The 24,955-nt window shown below is 43.8% G+C and overlaps 2 protein-coding genes across 4 annotated transcripts in view; both read right to left on the bottom strand.

Moving 5' to 3' along the window:
* Positions 1-24,955, bottom strand: part of LOC111155760 (thrombospondin type laminin G domain and EAR repeats) — a 164,260-nt gene that overhangs the window by 24,393 nt on the left and 114,912 nt on the right. The window lies entirely within an intron of this gene.
* On the bottom strand, positions 7,413-8,297 carry LOC111155762 (keratin-associated protein 10-3-like). 3 transcript variants are annotated; one of them, XM_022516148.1, is made up of 3 exons: positions 8,155-8,297; positions 7,925-8,064; positions 7,413-7,858 (listed from the first exon to the last, which is right to left on the bottom strand). In XM_022516148.1, exons 1-3 carry the CDS (start codon positions 8,295-8,297, stop codon positions 7,413-7,415), a joined length of 729 nt encoding a protein of 242 aa, XP_022371856.1. The 3 variants fall into 3 exon arrangements, with proteins under 3 accessions (XP_022371856.1, XP_022371855.1, XP_022371854.1); XM_022516147.1 differs by having other exon boundaries at positions 7,413-7,721; positions 7,779-8,044; positions 8,114-8,297; XM_022516146.1 differs by having other exon boundaries at positions 7,413-7,721; positions 7,779-8,297.

Consider the following 24,955-nt stretch of genomic DNA (forward strand, 5'->3'; position numbering starts at 1 on the left):
ACGCGGCTGCCGTAGCTCAGGTCGCTGGAGCAGACGGACAGGGTGGATGCGGCCATGGTGGGGGCGGTGGGGCTGGAGGAGGCTGAGAGTGTGAGTGTGTGTGTGAGTGTGTGTGTGAGGCGCTGGGCTGTCTGTCGGCTTTTATACCCGCCGAGGTGTGTGTTGTCCAGCGGGAGGCTCCGTGAGACTTCCCCTTCCTCGTTGCTGTGTCGGCTGAGCCCTGGGAGTGCTTATTACCGCCGGTTTATTTACACGAGAGTGTCTGCTTGTAAAATGCCTGTCGTGGTTGAGGACGGGGTTGGCCCCTGACTTTGTTTAGGTCTTTAAGCAAACAGCGCAGGAACAACCTAGTGTCCTGCAGCCCCGGGCCGGATGGGCTGCCCACCGCGTCCTGCTCTTGGCTGTGGTTTGCTGGGGGTGGGGGGGGGCAAGGGCTGTGAATCCCAGAGCCCTGGAGCAGACAGGACGCACACCCAGGACAGGGGTGCGCGTCAGCTGCCGGTGCCCCCCACACGGAGAGCTGCATGGCGGCGATCAAGGTTGAGTGGGAAGGCGGACAACATGTCTCAGCCCGGAATGACCGAGAAGGAACGTGGAGAACTTCAGAGGAATGAAGATGCCCTCAAGATCCCGTGTTCACCGCACGAGACTTCGGGAAAGACGGATCAGCCACCGGGAACGTTTCCCAGAGCAGAGGGCACTGGGGTGTGCGGACGTGGGGCTCTGACCAAACGTGGGAGGAGACGGACAGAAATCGGTGCACGTGTCGGCACACGGGCGTGCTCTCTCACCGACCTCAACACCCTAGATGTTTCCAGAGAGGCTGGCATCGGCCCGCCGCTCGGCGAAGACGTGCGACCGGATCTCCAACGTTGCAGGGGGAGGGGTCGGACCACGGCCTCTGTGAAACCGCCCGTGAGCAGAAGGTACAGCCCTTCCCACGCTAGAGCTGTTCTGGAAAACTGCCGCCCGAACACCACTCGCGGAAGCATCCCCAGACCAGCTGGTCCAGCAGAGTCAACGCAGAAACAAAGAGAAGGATGATATAGAAAATAATCAGAGAAAAAGAAAATCCGCCAAAAGCAGATTGCAGTCCTACCACCTTCAGGGAGAAGAACTTCGCCCGCTTGACCTGACAGAGCCAAGCCGCGGCTCACCGTCCTCCCCGCCTCCCTCCACGCACAGCGCACTTGGTGGCGCTCGGCCCTGAGTCCTGGCGGTCGCCCACGCACCGCCCCCAAGCCATGCAGAAGGTCCCTCGTGCTCCCTACCCTAGCAACACCTCCCTTTGCCCCAAACCCCTGCGGCTACCGACTCTCTGTCACTGCACTTGTGGCTTTTCCAGAATGTTCTATAAAGACAGTGTGCAGCCTTTGGGGTCTGGCTTCTTTCATTTAGCAGAACCCGCGTGGGCTTCCGGGGCTGAGGGCTGGGCAGCCCCTTCATCGATTTTCGTCTTTTTCAGATCATGCTCTCGGTTATAAGCCTAACTCAAGGTTGCAACAATTTTCTGCTGTTTTCTTCTAAAAGTCTAAAATGTTTACATTTTACATTTAGGGCTATGATCAGTTTTTTTTTTTTTTAATTTTTTTAATTTTTTTTTTTAAAGATTTTATTTATTTATTTGACAGAGAGATCACAAGTAGGGAGAGAGGCAGGCAGAGAGAGAGGAGGAAGCAGGCTCCCTGCCGAGCAGAGAGCCCGATGCGGGGCTCGATCCCAGGACTCTGAGATCATGAGCTGAGCCGAAGGCAGCGGCTTAACCCACTGAGCCACCCAGGCGCCCCAGGGCTATGATCAGTTTTTATGAAGTTTTTACATTAAGTGTGAGGTATGGGTCAAGGATCCTTTTCGGGTTTTTGGGTTTGGACGCCCAGTCATTCCAAGCACACTTCTGTCTCTTGAACTTGCCTTTGCATGTATCTGGTCCAAAATCAGTTGACTGTATTCGCGTGCATCTGTGCTTCTGTTCTGTCTCTGGACCTGCCTGCTTCTATTCCTTTGCCAACATCACATTGCCTTGAGTACTGTGGCTTTATAGAAAATCTTGAAGTCGGGTGGTGACGTCCTTCAACTTTGTTCTTCATTTTCAAGTGGTTTGGATATTTGAGCTCCTTTCCTATCCAAATAATTTTAGGATTAGCTTGTTCATACTGACAAAAACTGCTACTGGGACGTGGTTTGGGATTGGCTTGAGTCTATAGATGAGTCAAGCTCACTGATAGGACAATATTCCCACTTGCGAACATGGTTTAGCTCTCCATTGACTAACGTCTTGTTAAGTTTCTTTCATCGTTTTTTTTTTTTGTAGTTCTCATTATGTACCTATTCCCTGAGATTTATACCCAAGTTTCCATTATTTATTCTGTTGTAAATCACGCCTTTAAACAAAATTTTTCAATTCTAATGATTTATTGCTATTATATTGAAATGCGATTAATTTTAATTATTTTAGGCTTACACACTTCAACCTTGCTAAACTCTCTCATATTCCTAGGAGATTTCTGTAGATTCTTGGGGTTTTCTATGTGGACACTCACATCCTCTGTGAATACAGACCATTGTATATCTTAATTTCCAATGTGTATGACTTGTATTTCTTCTTGCTGGTTGCACAGTATGGTGTTGAGTAGGGGCCGTGAGAGAGGACATCTGTGTCTTTTTCCTGATCTTTGGAGGGAAGCTCTCAGTCTTTTACAATTAAGTATGGTGTTTGCTATAAGTTTTTCACAGTTGTCTTTTATCAGGTTAACAGGTTTTCCAATTATTCCTAGTTTACTATAAGCTTTAAAAAAAAAATTGAACAGGGGAGAACCCTCCCCAATTCATTCTATGAGGCTTACATTACCCTGATAACAAAGCCAGGCAGAAAACCACAAACAAACATCCATTACAAAAATCATGCAAAAGTCCTCAACAAAACACTAGCAAACTGAACTCAGCGGCACAGTGAAGAGATTACACACCGCGAGCATGAAGGACGCGTTTCTGGAATTCAAGGATGGTTCCACTTATGAACATCAGTCAGTATAAAACCCCACGCTACCAGCATAAAGAGAACAGCGCAGGCTCATCTCCATCGATACTGAAAAAGCATTTGACGACATTCAGCACGTTTCCATGGCAAACCACTCAACAGACTAGGAAAAGCAGGAACTACCACAGCATAATAAAATATTTGTGTGAAAACCCCTCAGCAAAGATCGTACTCAACTAGGGAAGACTGGGAGCTTTTCCTCTAAGATCAGGAACGGGACAGGGATGCCCCTTTTAGCCACTTTTATTCATCCCGGTACTGGAGGTTCCCAAGAGCAGTTGGACAATGAAATAAATAGTAGCAATGAAATAAATAGTGAAGATTGGAAAGGGATAAGTAAAATCACACCTGTTCACAGATGTCATGACCTTATATATAGAAAATCCTAAAGACGTGTTAGCACTAGTAAATGAATTCAGAAAAATAGCAGGAGACAAGGTCAACACACAAAAATCGGTTGCATTTCTATATACAAACAATGGACAACCCCAAAAGGAAATTATAAAAATAATTCCATTTATGATTGCTTCAAAAAAGAATAAAATAAAAGGAATTGGTCAAGGAGGGGGAAGTCCTATACAACGAAATCTATGAAACGTTGGTGAAAGACGGTAAAGAAGACATAAATAAATGGAAAGACAGTCCACGTTCACGGGCGGGAAGGCTCAGTGTTGTTAAGGTGTCCAGACTACCCAAAGCAATCTACAGACGTAATGCGATCATTATTGAAATCACAGTGACGGTGTCCATTTGCAGTGACGGGGATGGAACTAGAGGGTATTCTGCTGAGCGAAGTAAGTCAGTCAGAGAAAGACAATTATTATATGATCTCTCTGATTTGAGGAATTTGAGAAACAAGACAGAGGATCACATGGGAAGGGAGGGAAAAATGGAACAAGACAAAACCAGAGAGGGGGACAAACCCTAAGAGACTCTTAATCTCGGGAAACAAACTGAGGGTTGCTGGAGGGGGGGTGGGTAGGGGGATGGGGTGGCTGGATGATGGACACTGGGGAAGGTAATTGCTATGGTGAGGGCTGGAAATTGTGTAAGACTGATGAGTCACAGACCTGCACCCCTGAAGCAAATGATACATTGTATGTTAATTAAAAACAATCCCAATGACATTTTCACAGAAACACAAAACCACCCACACTCATATAGAATCTTAAGGGACCCTGAAGAGCTGAAACAGTCCCGCAAACACAAAGCTGGGGACTCGCGCCTCCTGATTTCAGAGCCACAAAGCTACAGTAATCAAAGTAGGATGATGTCGACGTGAAAACAGGGTGGCCGGGAGACATATAGACCAATGCAATAGACCGGAGTCCGGGAATAAACCTTCACCTTATAGGTCAAATCAGCTTTCACAAGGACACCAAGTCCATTCAACGGAGAAAGGACAGCCTTGTCTTGTCTTATCTTTTAAAGATTTTTTTTATTTATGTGGGAGAAAGAATGAGTGAGAGCATGAGAGGGGAGCTGTCAGAGGGAGAAGCAGACTCCGCACTGAGTGGGGAGCCCGATGTGGGACTCCATCCTGGGATTCCAGGATCACGACCTGAGCCACAGGCGGTTGCTTAACCCACTGAGTCCCCGAGGTGCCCCAGGACAGTCTTTTCCACAAATGGTGCTGGGAAAACTGATGACCCATGTGCAAAAGAATGAAGGTGGGCCCCGACGTCACACAACACACAAAAATGAACTCAAAATGGATCCAGAACATAAATGGAAGACCTAAAACTATAAAACTCTTGGAAGAAAACACAGGATGAAAGCTTCGCAACATTGGATTTCACAAGGATTTCCTGGAAATGACACCAGCGGCACAGGCAACAAAACAAAACAAAACAAAACAAAACAAAACAAAAATTGGACCTCATGAAAACTCTAAATATTTTTTGCATCAAAAGACAATACCAATGGAGAATAAAAGGTAACTCAAAGACATGGGAGAAAACATTTGAAAATCACATTCCGATCAGGGATTAATAGCTAAAATGCATGAGAACTCCCAAAACTCAGTAACAAAAAGCCAAACAACCCTATTCAAAAATGAGCAAAGGACGTGAATAGACACAGAAGATGTACAAATTCTGTGACCAACGAGCACATGAAAAGATGCTTGATGTCACTCACTATTAGAGAAACTAAGTCCAACCACAGTGACAAGCCCCTTACACCCATTACGATAGATACATAATATATATAAGACTTCTGTAAATGCAAACACAATGTACGTACAAGGAGAAGACATCTTTGTATATGGATATTATATATAAGATTTTATTTATTTATTTATTTGACAGACAGAGATCACAAGCAGGCAGAGAGGCAGGCAGAGGGAGAGGAGGAAACAGGCTCCCCGCTGACCAGGGAGCCCGATGCGGGGCTCGATCCCAGGACCCTGGGATCATGACCTGAGCCGAAGGCAGAGGCTTTAACCCACTGAGCCACCCAGGCGCCCCTGGATATTATATATAATAGATATATTGTAACAAGGAGAAGATATCGCATGTTGATGATAATGTGGCGAACTTGAAGCCCTCCTGTGTAGTGAGTGAGAGCTGAAAATGGTACAGCCGCTGTGGAAATCTATAGGGTGGTTCTTCGAAAAATTAACAGGGGAGTTACCGTACGATCCAGTAAATATACAGGTATATGTTCAAAAGAACCGAAAGCAGGTATTTGAAGAGAGAGTTGTACGGCGGTGTTCACAGCAGCGATACTGACAAGAGCAGAGCCCAGGGCCCACCCGCGGGCCATCCACGCAGCGGACTCGCCGTCGGCCCTAAAAGGGAAGCAGGTCTGACTTCAGCATAATTGAAGCGTGACGAGGACATTAGTCACAGAAAGACAGCTACTCCATGATTCCACTGATGCGAGGAATTTCAGAGACAGAAGGTGGAAGGGCAGGCGCCGAGGGCTGGGGGAGGGGGCTGGCGAGGCAGTGTTCGAGGGGACAGGGTTTCATCTTCCCGGGAATGAGAGGAGTCCTGGAGATGGATGGTGGGGATGGCGGCACGACACTGAGGATGTACTAAGCGCCGCTGAACTCTGCGTTGAAACTGGTTAGGACGGTAGACGAGGTTATGTGTATTTGGCATCAAGAAAAACAAATTGAAAAAAGAAAAAAGAAGAAAAAGAGTGCGATCAGGCCAGGAAGAAACCGGGAGGAAATTCACATGCCTGTGAGTGACTGAAAACAGCCAGTCTGAGAAGTCTCCATGCTCTGTGCACGAGGAAGGACCCCTCTAAGGAGACAGGAGACCAGCAGGTGCCGCGGCTGCAGGGGAGGGGCAGATGGAGCACAGGGCAATTTCAGGGTAGAGAGACCCACTGTGACAGGGTCTCTTCTCCGGCGCTCTCACCCCAAGCCCAACCCCTGGCTGCCTGGGCCTCTTCCCAACTCCATCAGGGTTCTTGGCGCTCCACTGGGTTTGCCCTCCTTCATGGGGGCTGGACACATTCTCCAGCTGGTGGGAGGGCCAGCTGGGACATGCACCTTGCTTCTTCCCCTCCCCCCATGCTTGTTCTGTGAACCTCAGGCCCAGGATCTGACAGCCTGACTTCATGGTCTTAGTGCTCTTAGTTGGTCTCGGGGGGGAAGGTATCCAGTCCGTGTTTCCCCATCTTGATGGGAGCAGTGCCTCCCCCACGCAACCACCTTTCTGCTAAATAGGTACAGTGCACGGGAGGACCCCAGGGGGTCCCCAGGACCATAGGAGCTGTGCTGCCTGCAGACCCAGGCCGGCTGGTCTAGGGCCAGTTTGCCCAGCTGGGGCTGTGGGTGGAAACGGGCCAGGGGCTGAGAACCCCCAGACCACGACCCGTGTGCAGGTGGCCAGCCTCGGGAAGCCCTGGGCACGCAGGGTCCAGCAGCCCTGACCTTCCTGGGCCAGGGCGTGCCTCCCACCCTGGGGCCCTGCCTGTGGGATTTCTTAGTCCCTCATTTTTAGAAATGTTCCTGGGTGGAGGAGACCAAAGTCTGGTCAGACCCCTGGACCCCCACCCCCATGAGGGTCGGATGAAAGGAAGCAGATGCGCTGGTGAGTGAGTTTATTGGGGTGTCTGAGCAGGCGCTGAGAGGTCAGCAGCTGAGGTCACAGGACCTGAGCCGAGAAACTGGGAGGGAAGGACGGGGGACCCAGAAGTGTGGAGGCCCCTCCTGGGAGCAGGAGCCCTGGGGACCAGCGGGGTCAGCGTTCTTGGGAGCTATAAGGTCAAGGTCATGTCAGCAGAGTGGACGCATGGAAGACCCTGTCCCGGGTGTGGGCAGCCACCTAACAGGTCAGGACCGGACTGAGGGGGCTGGGAGGACCACTGTCACTGGGTGGGTCCTGAGCCCAGCTGGCCCCGGGGATGACGGACCCCGTCAGCAGCAGGACTTCTGGGCCGAGGCGGGCACACAGGAGGCCTGGCGGGAGCCCACAGGGCGGCAGAGCAGGGACACGCAGGAGGCCCCGCGGCAGCAGCTGGGCTGGCAGGAGGAGGCGGGGGCACAGCAGGAGGAGGCGGGCACGCAGCAGGCGGGTCTGCGCACGGGGCGGCAGAGCAGGGACACGCAGGAGGACGGTCTGCAGCAGGACGAGGAGCAGGGGCTGGGCTGGCAGCAGGAGGAGGCCGAGCAGGGGGAGGGCCCAGAGCAGACAGGGGTGCAGCAGACAGGGGTGCAGCAGACGGGCTTGCAGCAGACAGGGGTGCAGCAGACGGGCTTGCAGTAGACAGGGGTGCAGCAGACGGGCTGGCAGCAGTCTTCCTGGCAGGGGGAGGAGCTGCAGCCGGAGGGCTGGCAGCTAGACTGCTGGCAGCATGAGGAGGCTGAGCAGGGGGAGGCCTGGCAGCAGACAGGGGTGCAGCAGACGGGCTGGCAGCAGACAGACACACAGCAGTCTCCCTGGCAGGGGGATGAGCTGCAGCCGGAGGGCTGGCAGGAGCTGGTGCAGGCTGACTGGCAGGGGCTGGACCCGCAGCTCGCAGGGGTGCAGATGAGGGTCAGGCAGGAGGCTGGGGCACAGCAGCTGGAGTCACAGCAGCTGGGGACACAGCAGGGGGGGGCATAGCAGCTGGGGACACAGCAGGGGGGGGCACAGCAGCTGGGGACACAGCAGGGGGGGGCACAGCAGGGGGGCTCGCAGCAGCTCTCTGGGCAGTCGTCCACCTGCCAGGAGTCGGGGCAGGAGTCACAGGAGCCGGGCAGGCAGACGCGGCTGCCGTAGCTCAGGTCGCTGGAGCAGACGGACAGGGTGGACGCGGCCATGGTGGGGCGGTGGGGCTGGAGGAGGCTGAGAGTGTGAGTGTGTGTGAGTGTGAGTGCGTGACTATGGTAGGTGCTCAGGCTGCTGGCTTTTATACCCACCGTGATGTGTATGTTGTCCCAACAGTAGGCTTAGTGAAGCCTTCCCTTCCTTGTTGGTGTTTAGTGTTGTGATGTGTTCCTGGTGCTGGTTCGCTGTGAGACTGCTGGCCTGTGTGGCACTGAGTGTAGTTCAGCCTATCCTGACCTGTGTTTGTCCCCAGAGGAAAGACAGTAAAAATGCTTTGATGCTTTTGTAGAGACCAAAGAAATCAGGTGATTTCCTTAAAATGACAGCCTGTGCTCCAACCCACAAGGGGTTGCCCTTCTACCTCAAGGGAAGAGATGAGGATGGGGCGCCCGAGAGTTTGGGCTTTGAGCAAAGGGAGAGACGCTCGGCTGGGCTGGCTGTGGGCCAGGGGCACTTTGTGGGTTGGTGCTGCTGGCTGTAGTGGGTGTTGATGGGGCATGTCTCCCAGGAGTGAGCCCTGGGGCAGGTATGAGGAAAGTGTCCTGGGGACAGAGATGGGCTCACAGAAGGGGCCGTGGTAAAGGCTACAGGCTAGCACAGTAGGAAGGACCATGACAGGCAATGGGTTTGCTCCACTGCTTCATGCCCCAGTACTGAGACCTGTGTACTGAGGTGGGTACACAGCTTCTGGCATGGGCCCTCATGTCCTCATGGACACTTGGTCACTCTCTTTTGCCAAGTCTCTGAAGGGGCAAGGGCAGGACCCTTGGTGATGCTCTGAGCTGCGGGGCTCCATCCACGGCTTGTTGGGGGCCAGTGGGCTGCAGGGTTGAAAGTGTCCCTGACCTCTGAGGGGTGGGGCTGGGGGCTGTCCCTGGGGCCACATGATAATCAGTCCTCAGTGGAGCAATGTTATTCTCTGAAAGACATAATGGCTTAAAACCTTCCAAATCTATCTAAAAACTATAATCCATAGATCTGGAGAGCTCAATGAACTCCAAATAAGATACACACAAAAGACCCATGAGAGTGCTCAAGACAAAAAAAAAAAAAAAAAAGAAAGAAAAAAAAAGTCAATCAAGAATCCTCTATCCAACAAAGCTATGTTTACAAATGAGTCCGAATACATTCCCAGATAAATAAAAACTGAAGGAATTTGATGCTGGCAGTCCCACCTTATAAAACACATTGTCGGGAGTCCCTTGGGTTGGGAATTCTGATCCGCAGGAGGACTCGGAGCTCGCCAGTCAAGGAGGTCATGTGATTACAACAGACAGGGTGGCCCCGAGCTTTCCTCCTTTACTGAGTCTCCTGTGGTTTGCTTTTCCGACTAAAGCAGCTGCCTGCAGCAGGACTCCCAGACTGCATTGCGGGGTCTGGGGCGTGAGGTGATGTATTCGACAACACAAAAGAGGCAGGTGGGAGCAAAGCTGCAGTGGGCAGAGGAAATGACCGCAGAGGGCACCTTGGATCACAGGAAAGTGTCAAGGGAACAAGAGATGATCAAAAGCCTAGGAGAACCAAAGCTGAAAATACAACTCTTGCTTTCCTGTCTTCTCTCAGCTTCTTAGAAGTCATAAAAGCATATTAGGTAATAATTATAACAATATATCGAGAGGTTTTTAACATTGACAGGTGGAGTGTATGTAACAGCAAGACCACAAAGGGACAAGAAGGGATGGAGCTCTGTATGAAAAGGAGCCTGTTTTTACGTCACTGGAATTGACTTAGTGGAAGTCGGAAGCTAATTCTGCCATGTTAAAATAAACATGGAAGCCCCAGAGCAAAACTAGGAAAAACTAAAAAAAATAGTGAAAAATCATTAAAGAAATAAAAACACTGCATGCAAAAATATTTGCTAAGCGCAAAAGAGCACACCAAAGAAGGACAAGAGGAACACACATAAGAGACACAAGACACAGAGGAAACAAGACAGTGACGTGGCCGGCAAGATCCAGCCACAGCCCATTCATACCACTGACGGCGACGTGTTACAGAAAATCACTGCACGTGCTGGGTTAGCAAATATTAACCATCACTCCTAGGGGAACTAGAGTTAGCTTCCTGTGGGCCCTGGTCCCATTTTCGTCAACTGATCAATGTCTGTGCCTGGGAAAAATGCAGTGTCATTCTTCACTCACGTGTAATGCTTCTGACACCAGGTGTGTGGGTTTTTCCCATGGGCCAGCTCTCTAACACTTTCTGGGCGTCCCACAGTTCAGTTCCATTCTGACACTGGTGCAGAACCCCAGGTTAAGAGCTCAGACTCATGAGACTACCCCCACTTCAGATTCCAACAGTAGATGCCCAGTTACCCATAACCTGTGATTAGGCTACAAGGAAGAGGGTCCTATGATCTCCTCCTTGGGTTCAACACTTTGCTGGAGGAGCTCACAAAACCCTGGAAAAGAACTGACTTCCTACTGCTGACTTATTGCAAGGGATATTTTTAGGATAGAGACAAACAGCCACATGGAAGGATAGAGAGGGCAAGGTTGCAGGGGCCCTGCGTGAAGGAGCTTCTCTCCCTGTGGAACTGGGCTGTGCCACCCTCTTGGCATGTGGACACATTCAGCAAACTGGAAGTTCTCAGAATTCTATACATTTGGGATTTTTATGGAGGCTTCATCATGCACACATGATTGATTATTAACTCAATTTCTAGTTCCTCTCCTCTTTCCTGAGGTTGGGGATGGGACTGAAAGCACCAAGCTTCTAATCAAAGCTTGGTCCTTCTGGTGAGTAGACCCATCCTGAAGCCAACTAAGAATCACTTCATTATAGCAAAAATCGTTCCAACCACCAGGAAATTCCAAGGGATTTAGGAGCTCAGTGTCAGAAACTGGGGTTGAAGACCAAATATTAGCAAGAATGAGGGACAGAGACATTTATATTTGTATATATATATATATATGTACATATATATATATATATATATCAATATACATTATCATTTCACAATGAATACTTATTATTTGTTGCTGACTCTTTAACACTGAAGTCACTCCCAATAGCAATATAGCACACCCCTGAAAGAAGCTTATCTAACACAAGCACTTTCCCTGTGAGGCACATCACAGCCTTCTTGTACTTAGGAGGCCATTTCAAACTGTGACCTCACCAATAAGAAGCACAAGAGCCTGGAGAACGTGGCTTAAATAGACAGCACAGGATACTTGTTTGCAGCATGAGCTGAAGCAAGAGGCAGAGTTGTTTGACCTCAGCTGGAAACATGCATGTGGGGACACCCAATGTTTTGCTGACCTGTGCATGTCCATGAATGACTGTGAAGGCACCATGAGTATTGACTTTGAGGTTACAAATCTATGTTAGTGAGTAGGTGAAGTTGCAATTGCAAAAAGCCATGAATAATGAGGACCAACTATAAATCAATAATAACATTAATTGTGAATTAACTCATACAATCAAAGGGATGATTGTTAGACAGGATAAAATTGAGATTAAGCCATACACTCATTACAGGAGACACACTTAAGAGTAAAAGATACAGCTAGATTGAAAGCAAAAGGATAGAAAAAGATATATCATGGAAACAGCAGCCATAAGAAAATAATCATGTTTTACTCACATCAGATAAAGTGGACGTAAAACAAAAATTGTTACTAGACACAAAGACATTTTTAATGATAAAAAGGTCAATCCATGGAGAATATATAATAATTGTAAACATATATGCAAATAATAACACTGAAATACACAAAGCAAAAGCTGACAGACATAAAGGAAAAAAATAGACAATAATATTAGTTAAAGACCTCACTATCCCAATTTCAACAATGGATAGAACAACTGAAGAGAAAATCAACAAGGACACAAAGAATAGCACGATAAACCAGAAAGACCTAACAGATCTGTCAGACAGCTCGGCCAACAACAGCAGAATATCCTTCTTCAGAAATGCACATGGCACATCCTCTAGGATAGAACATAGGTTATGCCATAAAACAAACCCCAATACATTAAAATGGATAGAACACAATGGAGTGAAATTAGAATTTAGTAACAGAAAAAAATTGGGGGGATTCATAAATTAAACAGTGCACTCCTGAATAACTAAAAGTTCAAAGAAGAATCAAAAGGGGGATCATAAGATACTTTTAAATGAAAGTAAAGAACAAAATACCAGAACTTACAGGAGGCAATTAAAACCCTTCTTAGAGATTTATAGCTAATAAGTACATATATTAAGAAAGATTTATAGCTAATAAGTACATATATTAAGAAAGGAGAAAGGTCTCAAGTAAATAACCTAAACTTCTACTTTAAGACACAGCAGACAAACAGAAGGAAGGAAATAATAAGAGTAGGGCATAAATAAGTGAAATAGAGAATAGAAAAATAATAAAGAAAAATCAATAAAACAGTCTCTTTGAAAAGATTGAAAAATTGAAACTTTAGCTACACTGATCATAGAAAAGAGAAGAAGAGAGGGAGAAAGCTCAAATGATGAGAATCAGAAATGAAGGGGTCACTGCTGTCAGCCTTACAGAAATAAAAAGAATTACAGAGAATTACTATGAACAACTGTATGCCAATAACTAATATAAATTAGATAAAATGAATAAATACTTAGGAACAAGATAACTGCAAAACTAGTGCTCTGAAAGCCATAGAACATCATTTTTATTTTGTTAAAGAAAATCTAAATCCATGGGAAAACATCCCTGTTCCAGGATGAGAAGAGCTGACACTGTATTATGGCAGTATTATTCCCCCATTTATGTGTTCATGTAATCCCCTATCAGGATCCGAGCTGACGTCTTAGTGCAAGTTGACAAACCGATGATAACGTTCATATGGAATTACAAGGAATGCAGAATAAACCAAAGCAATCTTGAATAGGAACAAGTCTGGAAGACTCACGTTTCCCAATTTCAAAATTTACTACAAAGCTATAGTCATCAAGATGATGTGGTACTGGCATAAGGATAGACAGTATTGGTATTTATTCATTTATCAGTGCAATACAATTGAGAATCAAGAAATAAACCCATATATCTATAGTCAATTGATTTCAACAAGGGATTAAGGCCACTCAAAAGGGAAAGTATAGTGTCTCTTCAACAAAAGGTGCTGGGACCACTAGACATGAACATGCAAAAGAAGGAAGTGGACTCTACTTCTCAACATATACAAAAATTAACTCACATGGACCAAACACCAAAATAAAATCACTAAAGCTATAAAACTCTTAGAAATGAACACTGGGGTAGATTTTCATGACCTCAGATTTGGCAATGGATTCTAAGATATGACACTAAAAGTATAAGTAAGAAAAGAAAAAAAAAAGATAAATCTGACTTCATCAAAACTAAAAGGTTTTCTGCTTCAAAGGACACTGCCACAATGAAAAGACAACCTACAGAATGGGAGAAAAATATTTGCAAATCACATACGTGATAAGGGACTTCTATTTAAAATACACAGAAAATTTATAACTCCACAATAAAAAAGGAAATAATCCAATTAAAGCTGGGCAAAGAACTTGAATAGATATTTCTCCAAGAAGATAGACAAACAGCCAATACACAGGAAAAAACACACATCACTATTCATCAGGGAATGCAAATCAAGGCCCCAGTGAGATGCCACTTGTTGCCCATGAAGAAGGCAGAATAAAAAAAAATCAGGTCATAAGAAGTGTTGACAAGATGTGGAGAAATTGCAAGATGGTGCAGCTACCTAGGCAGACAGTCTAGCAGGTCCTAAAAAGTTAAGCATAGGGGATCATCTGGGTGGCTCAGTCAGCTAAGCATCCGACTCTTTTTTTTTTTTTAAGATTTTATTTATTTATTTGACAGAGAGAGATCACAAGTAGACAGAGAGGCAGGCAGAGAGAGAGAGAGAGGGAAGCAGGCTCCCTGCTGAGCAGAGAAACTGATGCGGGACTCGATCCCAGGACCCTGAGATCATGACCTGAGCCAAAGGCAGCGGCTTAACCCACTGAGCCACCAGGCGCCCAGCATCCGACTCTTGATTTCAGTTCAGGTCATGCTCACAGGGTTGTGAGATTGAGCCTCATGTTGGGCTCTGTGCTGGGCATGGAGCCTGCTTAAGATTCTCTCTCCCTTTCTCTCTGCCTCCTGCTTTAAAAAGGCTGATCCTACAGTTACCATACAACCGAGCAATTCCAAACCTAAGTATATACCCAAGAGAATTAAAAAATATATGTCCATACCAAATCGTGTACATGAATGTTTATAGCAGCACTATTCATTGTACTCAAAGGGTAGAAACGACCCAAACATCCATCAACTGATGAATGGATGAGCAAACTGTGGTATGTCCATACAGTTGAACGTTATTTAGCCATGGAAAGGAGTGAAGTGCTGATGAGCACTTTCACATGGATGAACCTTGAAGACACATTACACAAAAGAAACCAGGAGCAAGACCATATATTTGTGAATGTATTCCATTTATATTAAATGTCCAGAGTAGGCAAACAAATAGGACAGAAAGTAAACTGGTTGTTGCTGGTAGGGGTGTGATAGTTGAAGGGTGCAGGGCTTTAGCCCAAAGTGATGGCAAATTGCAAACTTCCCACAATGAGGGCTGCACAGAAGCTGGATACACCAAACATCACTTAATTGCACACTTCAAATAGGGAATTGTGTGGTACATTAATTGCAGCTCAACAAAGCTGTTAGAAAATCACTGAGTGCTGCCTACAAGAGATCCACTGTAGACATAAAAACACCTGCAGAAAGTGAAGGGATGGAGAAACATCCATCATGCAAGTGGACATCAAAAGAAAGTAGAGTATCAATACTTAGGTGGGACTACTACTTTTAAAACAAAGACTGCAACAAGAGATGAAGGACACTGTCATAAGAAAGGGGATGTTCCATCAAGAAGATCTAGCAACTGTAAATATTTATCCCCTAAATTGGGAGCATCCAAATATAAACAACAATTAATAATAAACATAGGAGAGACCAGTCAAGATGGTAGAGGAGTAGGAGACTGAGATGACATCCGGTCACAGCAGTCCAGCTAGATAGTTATCAAACCATTCCAAACACCTACAAACCCAAAAGGAGATTGAAGAGAAGAAGAGCAGCAATTCCAGGAACAGAAAAGTGACCACTTTCTGAAAGGTAGGACCTGTGGGGAAGTGAATCCGAAGTGATGGGAAGATAGACTGCGGGGGGAGGGGCCGGCTTCTGGCAAGCGGTACAGCCATGGAGCAAAAAAATCCGAACTTTTAGAAGGCTGCTGCACTGAAGGACATCGCTTCAGAGGCTAAGTGGAGTAGCCCTCACAGAGACAGTGTGGTCTCAGGTCCCACGGGGTCACTGAAGGATCGGGGGTGTCTGAGTGTAGCAGAGCCTGCAGGTATCAGCGGGGAAGCCAGCTACAGAGACAGAGCCAAGGAGTGAGCTCTCAGCTCAGGGTTACCTTAAACCGTGATCTCTGGCACAGTCAGTCCACTGCTCTTTGAGCAGGGATCCCACAAGTGGCAGATCCAGGGAGATCCACTTTCCTCTACTGGAAGAGGAGCACAGCAGTGATCTGCTGGGATTGGAGACTCCAAATGGGGCCATGCAGCAGAGACAGAAAGGCTTGGTCACAGGCGGGTGAGCTTGGAGCACAGCAGGAGACCAGGGAGATGGGAGGGACTGACTGATTTTCTCCAAGGGCATCCTGAGGAGTGGGGCTCCGAGCTCTCAGCTCCTCCTGGCTGGAGATTGGGAGACCGCCATTTTCATTCCCACCCTCCAGAGCTCTACAGAAAGCGCTCAGGGAACAAAAGCTCCCGAGAGCGAACCCAAGCAGATTACTCAGCCCAGCCCCTGGCAAGGGTGGTGCAATTCCGCTTCGGGCAAAGATATTTGAGAATCACTGCAACAGACCCTTCCCCCAGAAGATCAACAAGAACATCCAGCCAAGACCAAGCTCACTGATCAAGGAGAACAGCAGAATTCCAGAGCTAGGGGAAAGCAAAGCATGGAATTCATGGCTTTCTCCCCATGATTCTTTAGTCTTGCAAAGTTAATTAACTTTTTAAAAATTTTTTCTTATTCTAATTTTTAAACTTTTCCTCTTTTCCTTTTTAACATTTTTAACTAGTTTATCTTAACAATACCTTTCTAAAAAATACCTTTTTAAACCTTTGTTATTATATTCATATTGTATCCTTCGTTGTATCTAACTTTATTTTTTGTATACATATAGTGTTTTTTTTTTTTTCTAAAAAATGTTGAGATACAATTTCTTCTAATAGATCCAAATATACCCTAAATCTAGCACAGGGCTTTGTTCTAGTCTCAGCCTGAGCAAATTCTCTCCACTTTTTTTTCTTTCTTTTTCCAACCAACTTATGTTATCAATTCCTTTTTTAGAATTTTTTAAAATTTTCATTTTTACAATCATATTCTGTCCCTTCATCATGTTTACCCTTATTTTTGTATATATATAATTTTTTCTTTCTTTAACATTTTGGGAGGTAGTTTCTCCTAAGAGGTCAAAATACACCCCAAATCAAGTGGGTGGCTCTGTTCTATTCACTTGTCATATATATATATTTTTTTTTAATTTTTATATGTATATTTTAATTTTTAAAATTTCTTTTTACCCCCTTATTTCTCCCCCCAATTTGAGGTCTCTGCTGATTTGGTTAGCATACATTTTTCTGGGGTCTTTGCCATCCTTTTAGTATTTTATTCTCTCATTCATATATTCTTATCTGGATAAAATGACAAGGCAGAAAAACTCACCCTCCAAAAAAAGAACAAGAGGCAGTACTGAAGGCTAGGGACCTAATCAATACAGACATTGGTAATACGTCAGATCTAGAGTTCAGAATGACAATTCTCAAGGTGTTAGCTGGGCTCAAAAAAGGCATGGAAGATATTAGAGAAACCCTGTCTGCAGAAATAAAAGCCCTTACTGGAGAAATATAAGAACTAAAATCTAACCAAGTTGAAATTAAAAAAGCTATTGATGAGGTACAATAAAAAATGGAGGCTCTTACAGCTAGGATAAATGAGGCAGAAGAGAGAATTAGTGATTAGAAGACCAAATGACAGAGAATAAAGAAGCTGAGCGAAAGAGAGACAAACAACTACTGGACCATGAGGGGAGAATTTGAGAGATAAGTGACACCATAAGATGAAACAATATTAGAATAATTGGGATTCCAGAACAAGAAGAAAGAGAGAAGGGGCAGAAGGTATATTGGAGAGAATTATTGGAGAGAATTTCTCCAATATGGCAAAGGGAACAAGCATCAAAATCCAGGAGGTTCAGAGAACCCCCCCTCAAAATCAATAAGAATAGGGCCACACCCCATCACCTAATAGTAAAATTTACAAGTCTTAGTGACAAAGAGAAAATCCTGAAAGCAGCCCGGAAAAGGAAGTCTGTAACATACAATGGTAAAAATATTAGATTGGCAGCAGACTTATCCACAGAGACCTGGCAGTCCAGAAAGAGCTGGCATGATATATTCAGAGCACTAAACGAGAAAAACATGCAGCCAAGAATACTATATCCAGCTAGGCTATCATTGAAAATAGAAGGAGAGATTAAAAGCTTCCAGGACAAACAAAAACTGAAAGAATTTGCAAACACCAAACCATCTCTACAGGAAATATCAAAAGGGGTCCTCTAAGCAAAGAGAGAGCCTAAAAGTCGTAGCCTAGAAAGGATCAGAGACAATATACAATAACAGTCACCTTACAGGCAATACAATGGCACTAAATTCATATCTCTCGATAGTTGCCCTGAATGCAAATGGGCTAAATCCCCCAATCAAAAGACACAGCGTATCCTAATGGATTAAAAAACAAAACCCATCTATATGCTGTCTATAAGAAACTCATTTTAGACCCAAAGACACCTCCAGATTTAAAGTGAGGGGGTGGAAAACAATTTACCAGGCTAATGGACATCAAAAGAAAGCTGCAGTGGCAATCCTTATATCATAAATTAGATTTTAAGCCAAAGACTATGATAAGAGATGAGGAAGGACACTATATCACACTCAAAGGGTCTTTCCAACAAGAATATCTAACAATTTTAAATATCTATGCCCCTAACATGGGAGCAGCCAACTATATAAACAAATTAATAACAAAATCAAAGAAGCACATTGACAATAATACAATAATAGTAGGGGACCTTAACACTCCCCTCACTGAAATGGACAGATCATCCAAGCAGAAGATCAACAAGGAAATAAAGGCCTTAAATGACACACTGGACCAGATGGATATCACAGATATATTCAGAACATTCTATCCCAAAGCAACAGAATACACATTCTTCTCTAGTGCACATGGAACATTCTCCAGAATAGATCACATCCTGGGTCACAAATCAGGTCTCAACCGGTACCAAAAGATTGGGATTGTTCCCTGCATATTTTCAGACCACAATGCTCTGAATCTAGAACTCAATCACAATACGAAAGTTGGAAAGAACAGAGGCTAAAGAGCATCCTACTAAAGAATGAACGGGTCAACCAGAAAATTAAAGAAGAATTTAAAAAAATTCATGGAAACAAATGAAAATGAAAACACAACTGTTCAAAATCTGTGAGACACAGCAAAGGCAGTCCTGAGAGGAAAGTATATAGCGATACAAACCTTTCTCAAGAAACAAGAAAGGTCTCAAATACACAATGTAACCCTACATCTAAAGGAGCTGGAGAAAGCAAATAAAGCCTAAACCCAGCAGAAGAAGAGAAATAATAAAGATCAGAGCAGAAATCAATGAAATAGAAACCAATAAAACAGTAGAACAAATCAATGAAACTAGGAGCTGGTTCTTTGAAAGAATTAATAAGACTGATGAACCCTGGCTAGACTTATCAAAAAGAAAAGAGAAAGGACCCAAATAAATAAAATCATGAATGAAAGAGGAGAGATCACAACTAACACCAAAGTAATACAAACAATTATAAGAACATATTATGAGCAACTACATGCCAGCAAATTTGACAATCTGGAAGAAATGGATGCATTCCTAGAGACATATAAACTACCACAACTGAACCAAGAAGAAATAGAAAACCTAAACAGACCCATAACCAGTAAGGAGATTGAAGTAGTCATCAAAAATCTCCCAACAAACAAGAGCCCAGGGCCAGACGGCTTCCCGGGGGAATTCTACCAAACATTTAAAGAAGAATTAATACCTATTCTCCTGAAACTGTTCCAAAAAATAGAAATGGAAGGAAAACTTCCAAACTCATTTTATGAGGCCAGCATTACCTTGATCCCTAAACCAGACAAAGACCCCATCAAAACAAAGAATTACAGACCAATATCCTTGATGAACACAGATGTGAAAATTCTCACCAAAATACTAGCCAATAGGATCCAACAGCACATTAAAAGGATTATTCACCACGACCAAGTGGGATTTATTCCTGGGGTGCAAATTTGGTTCAACATCTGCAAATCAATCAATGTGATACAACACATTAGTAAAAGAAAGAATAAGAACCATATGATACTCTCAGCAGATGCTGAAAAAGCATTTGACAAAGTACTGCATCCTTTCTTGATCAAAATTCCTCAAAGTGTAGGGATAGAGGGTACAGACCTCAATATCATCAGAGCCATCTATGAAAAACCCACAGCGAATATCATTCTCAATGGAGAAAACCTGAGAGCTTTTCCACTAAGGTCAGGAACACTGCAGGGATGTCCATTATGACCACTGCTGTTCAACATAGTACTAGAAGTCCTAGCTTCAGCAATCAGACAACAAAAAGAAATTAAAGGCATCCTAATCAGCAAAGAAGAAGTCAAACAATCACTCTTTGCAGATGATATGATACTTTATGTGGAAAACCCAAAAGACTCCACTCCAAAACTGATAGAACTTGTACAGGAATTCAGTAAAGTGTCAGGGTATAAAATCAATGCACAGAAATCAGTTGCATTTCTATATACCAACAATGAGACAGAAGAAAGAGAAACAAGTCGATCGTATTTACAATTGCACCCAAACCATGAGATACCTAGGAATAAGCCTAACCAAAGAGGCAAAGAATCTGTATCCAGAAAACTATAAAGTACTCATGAAAGAATTTGAGGAAGACACAAAGAAATGGGAAAATAGTCCATGCTCATGGATTGGAAGAAAAAATATTGTGAAAATGTCCATAATACCTAAAGTAATCTACATGTTTAATGCAATCCCTACCAAAATACCATCATTTTTTTTTTCAAATAAATTGAACAAATAATCCTAAAATTTATATGGAACCAGAAAAGACCTCAAATAGCCGGAGGAATGTTGAAAAAGAAAGCCAAAGTAGGTGGCATCACAATTCCAGACTTTAAGCTCTATTACAAAGCTGAAATCATCAAGACAGTATGGTACTGGCACAAAAACAGACACATAGACCAATGGAACAGAGAGCCCAGAAATAGACCCTTAACTCTATGATCAACTAATCTTCGACAAAGCAGGAAAGAAGGTCCAATAGGAAAAAGACAGTCTCTTTAACAAATGGTGTTGGGAAAATTGGACAGCCACATGCAGAAAAGTGAAACTGGACTATTTCCTTACACCACACACAAAAATAGACGCAAAATGGATGAAAGACCTTAATGTAATAAGGGAATTCATCAAAATCCTTGAGGCGAACACAGGCAGCAACCTCTTTGACCTCAGCTGCAGCAATTTCTTCCTAGAAACATCACCAAAGGCAATGGAAGCAAGGGTAAAAATGAACTATTGGAACTTCATCAAGATCAAAAGCTTTTGCACAGCAAAGGAAACAGTCAACAAAACCAAAAGACAACTGACAGAATGGGAGAAGATATTTGCAAATGACATATCAGATAAAGGGCTAGTGTCCAAAATCTATAAAGAACTTATCACACTCAACACCCAAAGAACAAAGAATCCAATCAAGAAATGGGCAGAGGACATGAACAGATATTTCTGCAAAGAAGACATACAAATGGCCAACAGATACATGAAAAAGTGTTCCACATCACTTGGCATCAGGGATATGCAAATCAAAACCACAATGAGATCCCACCTCACACCAGTCAGAATGGCTCAAATTAACAAGTCAGGAAATGACAGATGCAGGCAAGGATGCAGAGAAAGGGGAACACTCCTACACTGCTGGTGGGAATGCAAGCTGGTGCGACCACTCTGGAAAACAGCAGGGAGGTTCCTCAAAAAGTTGAGAATAGAGCTACCCTACGACCCAGCAATTGCACTACTGGGTATTTACCCTAAAGATACAAACGTAGTGATCCAAAGGGGCACGTGCACATGAATGCTTACAGCAGCAATGTCCACAATAGCCAAACTATGGAAAGAACCTAGATGTCCATCAACAGATGAATGGATAAAGAAGATGTGGTATATATATACAATGGAATACTATGTAGCCATCAAAAGAAATGAAACCTCGCCATTTGCAATGACGTGGATGGAACTAGAGGGTATTACGCTGAGCGAAATAAGTCAATCAGAGAAAGACAATTATCATATGATCTCCTGATATGAGGAATTTGAGAGGCAAAGTGGGGGGGTTGGGGGGTATGGAAGGAAAAAATTAAATAAGATGGGATTGGGAGGGAGACAAGCCATAAGAGACTCTTAATCTCACAAAACAAACCGAGGCTTACTGGTGAGAGGGGGAGTATGGAGAGGGTGCTTGGGTTATGGACATTGGGGAGGGTATGTGCTATGGTGAGTGCTGTGAAGTGTGTAAACCTGGAGATTCACACACCTGTACCCCTGGGGCAAATAATACATTATGTGTTAATTTTAAAAAATGATGTACAAAAACAATAATAATAATAATTAGCATAAAGAAACTCATTGATAATAATACAGTAATAGTAGGGGACTCTAACATCTCACTCACAGCAATGGGCACATCATCTAAGCAGAAGATCAACAAGGAAACAAGGGCTTTGAACAATACACTGGACCAGATGGACTTAACGATATACTCAGAGCATTCCATCCTAAAGCAGCAGAATACACACTCTTCTTGAGTGTACATGCAACGTTCTCCAGAATAGATCACACACTGGGTCACAAATCAGGGCTCAACTGGTACCAAAAGATTGAGATCATACCATGCATATTATCAGACCGCAACACTATGAAACTTGAAGTCAAACACAAGAAAAAATTTGGAAAGATCACAAATACATGGAGGTTAAAGAACATCCTAATAAAGAATGAACAAGTTAACCAGGAAATTAAAAAGGAAATTAAAAAAACACATGGAAACAAATGAAAATGGAAAAACAATAGCTCAGAATCTTTGGGCTGCAGCAAAGGCAGTTCTAAGAGGGAAGTATATAGCAATACAGGCCTTTCTCTAGAAACAAGAAAAGTCTCAAATACACAACCTAACCTTACACTTAAAGGAGCTAGAGAAGGAGTAGCAAATAAAGCCTAAGCCAGCCGAAGACGGGAAATAATAAAGTTTAGAGCAGAATCAAGGTTCCTGGGTGGCATAGTTAGTTAAGCATCTGTTCAGGTCATGATCTCAGGGACCTGGGTGCTTGTCAGGGAGTCTGCTTTTCCCTTTCCCTCTAATCCTCCCTCCTTCTCGTTCTCTCTCTCTCTCTCGAATAAATAAATAAAACTGTTTAAAAAAAGATTAGAGCAGAAATAAATAATACAGAAACAAACAAACAAAAACCCCAGTAGAACAGATCAGTGAAATTAAGAGCTGGTGTTTTGAAAGAATTAATAAAATTGATAGACCAGACCTCCTGCCAGACTTACCAAAAACAAAAAAGAAAGGATAAGGCACCTTGGTGGCTCAGTCAGTTAAGCATCTGTCTTCAGCTCACGTAATAATTTCCAGGGTCCTGGGATCAAGTCCCACAATGGGCTCCCTGCTCAGCAGGGAGTCTGCTTGTTCTCCTCTGCTCAGCAGAGAGTCTGTTTGTCCCTCCCCCTCTACCTGCTGCTCCCCCTGCTTTTTCTCTCCCCCTCTTTCTCTCTGGAAAATAAATAAATAAAATCTTGAAAAGAAAAGAAAAGAGAAAGGAACAAAATAAATAAAATCATGAATTAAAGAGGAGAGATCACAACCAACACCACAGAAATACAATCATAAGAGAATAATATGAAAAACCATATGCCAACAAATTAACAACCTGGAAAAAATGGATAAATTCCTAGAAACATACAAACCACCAAAACCAAAACAGGAATAGAAAACTCGAACAGACCCATAACCAGCAATTAAATTGAATCAATAATCAAAAAACTCCCAACAAACAAAAGTCCAAGACCAGATGGTTTCCCAGGGGAATTCAACCAGACATTTAAAGAGTTAATAGCCATTCTTCTCAAACTATTTTAAAAATAGAAAAGAAAGGAAAACTTCCAAACTCATTCTATGAGGCAAGCATTACTTTGATACCAAAACCAGGTAAAGACACTGCTAAAAAAAAGAACTACAGGCCAATATCCTTGACAAACACGGATACAAAAATTCCCAATAAGATACTACCGAACTGAATCCAACAATACATTTAAAACCATTCACCACAATTGAGTGGGATTTATTCAATATAAAGGATGTTTCAGTATTCACAAATCAATCAGTGTGACACACCACATCAACACAAGAAAGGATAAGGTCATTTCAGTAGACACAGTGAAAGCATTTGACAAAGTACAACATCCATTCATGACAAAAATCCTGAACAAAGTAGGGATAGAGGGAACATACCTTAACACAGTAAAAGCCATATAAGAAAATCCACAGTGAACATCATCTTCAATGGGGAAAAACTGAGAGCTCTTCCCCTAAGGTCAGGAACAAGACAGACATGTCCACTCTCACCACTGTTATTCAACATAGTGCTGGAAGTCCTAGCCCTAGTAATCAGACAACAAAAAGAAATAAAATATAGCTGAATTGGCAAAGAAAAAGTCAAACTTCCACGATTTGCAGACATGATATTCTAGAAAATCCAAAGGACTCTACCAAAAAATTGCTAGAACTGGTTCATGAATTCAGCAAAATGGCAGGATACAAAATCAATGTACAGGTCTGTTGCGTTACTACACACTAAAAGTGAAGTAGCAGAAAGGGAAAACAAGGAATCAATCCCATTTACAATTGCACCAAAACTAGTAAGATACCTAGGAATAAACCTAACCAAAGAGGTAAAAGATCTGAAAACTATAGAATATTTATGAAAGGAATGGAGGAGGACACATGGAAAGGCATACCATGCTCATGGATTGGAAGAATGAATATCAATGATATGTCTATACTCCCCAAAGCAATCTACACATTTTACACAATCTCTATCAAAATACCAAAAACATTTTTCACAGAGCTGGGACAAACAATCCTGACATTTGTTTGGAGCCACAAAAAACCCTGAATAGCCAAAGCAACCCTAAAAAAGAAAACCAAAGCTGGGGGAATCACAATTCTGGATTTCAAGCTGTCATCATCACGCTGTCATCATCAAGACTGCTTGGTACTAGCACAAAATAGACACATAGATCGGTGGAACAGAATAGAAAATCCTGAAATAACCCATAACTCTATGGTCAACTAATCTTTGACAAAGCAGAAAAGTACATCCAGTGGAAGAAAGAAAGTCTCTTCAACAAATGGTGTCCAGAACACTGGACAGCCACATGCAGGAGAATGAAACCG

This window comes from Enhydra lutris, unplaced genomic scaffold, assembly GCF_002288905.1.
Source record: "Enhydra lutris kenyoni isolate GAN:26980312 unplaced genomic scaffold, ASM228890v2 scaffoldscaffold43, whole genome shotgun sequence".
Lineage (NCBI taxonomy): Eukaryota > Metazoa > Chordata > Mammalia > Carnivora > Mustelidae > Enhydra > Enhydra lutris.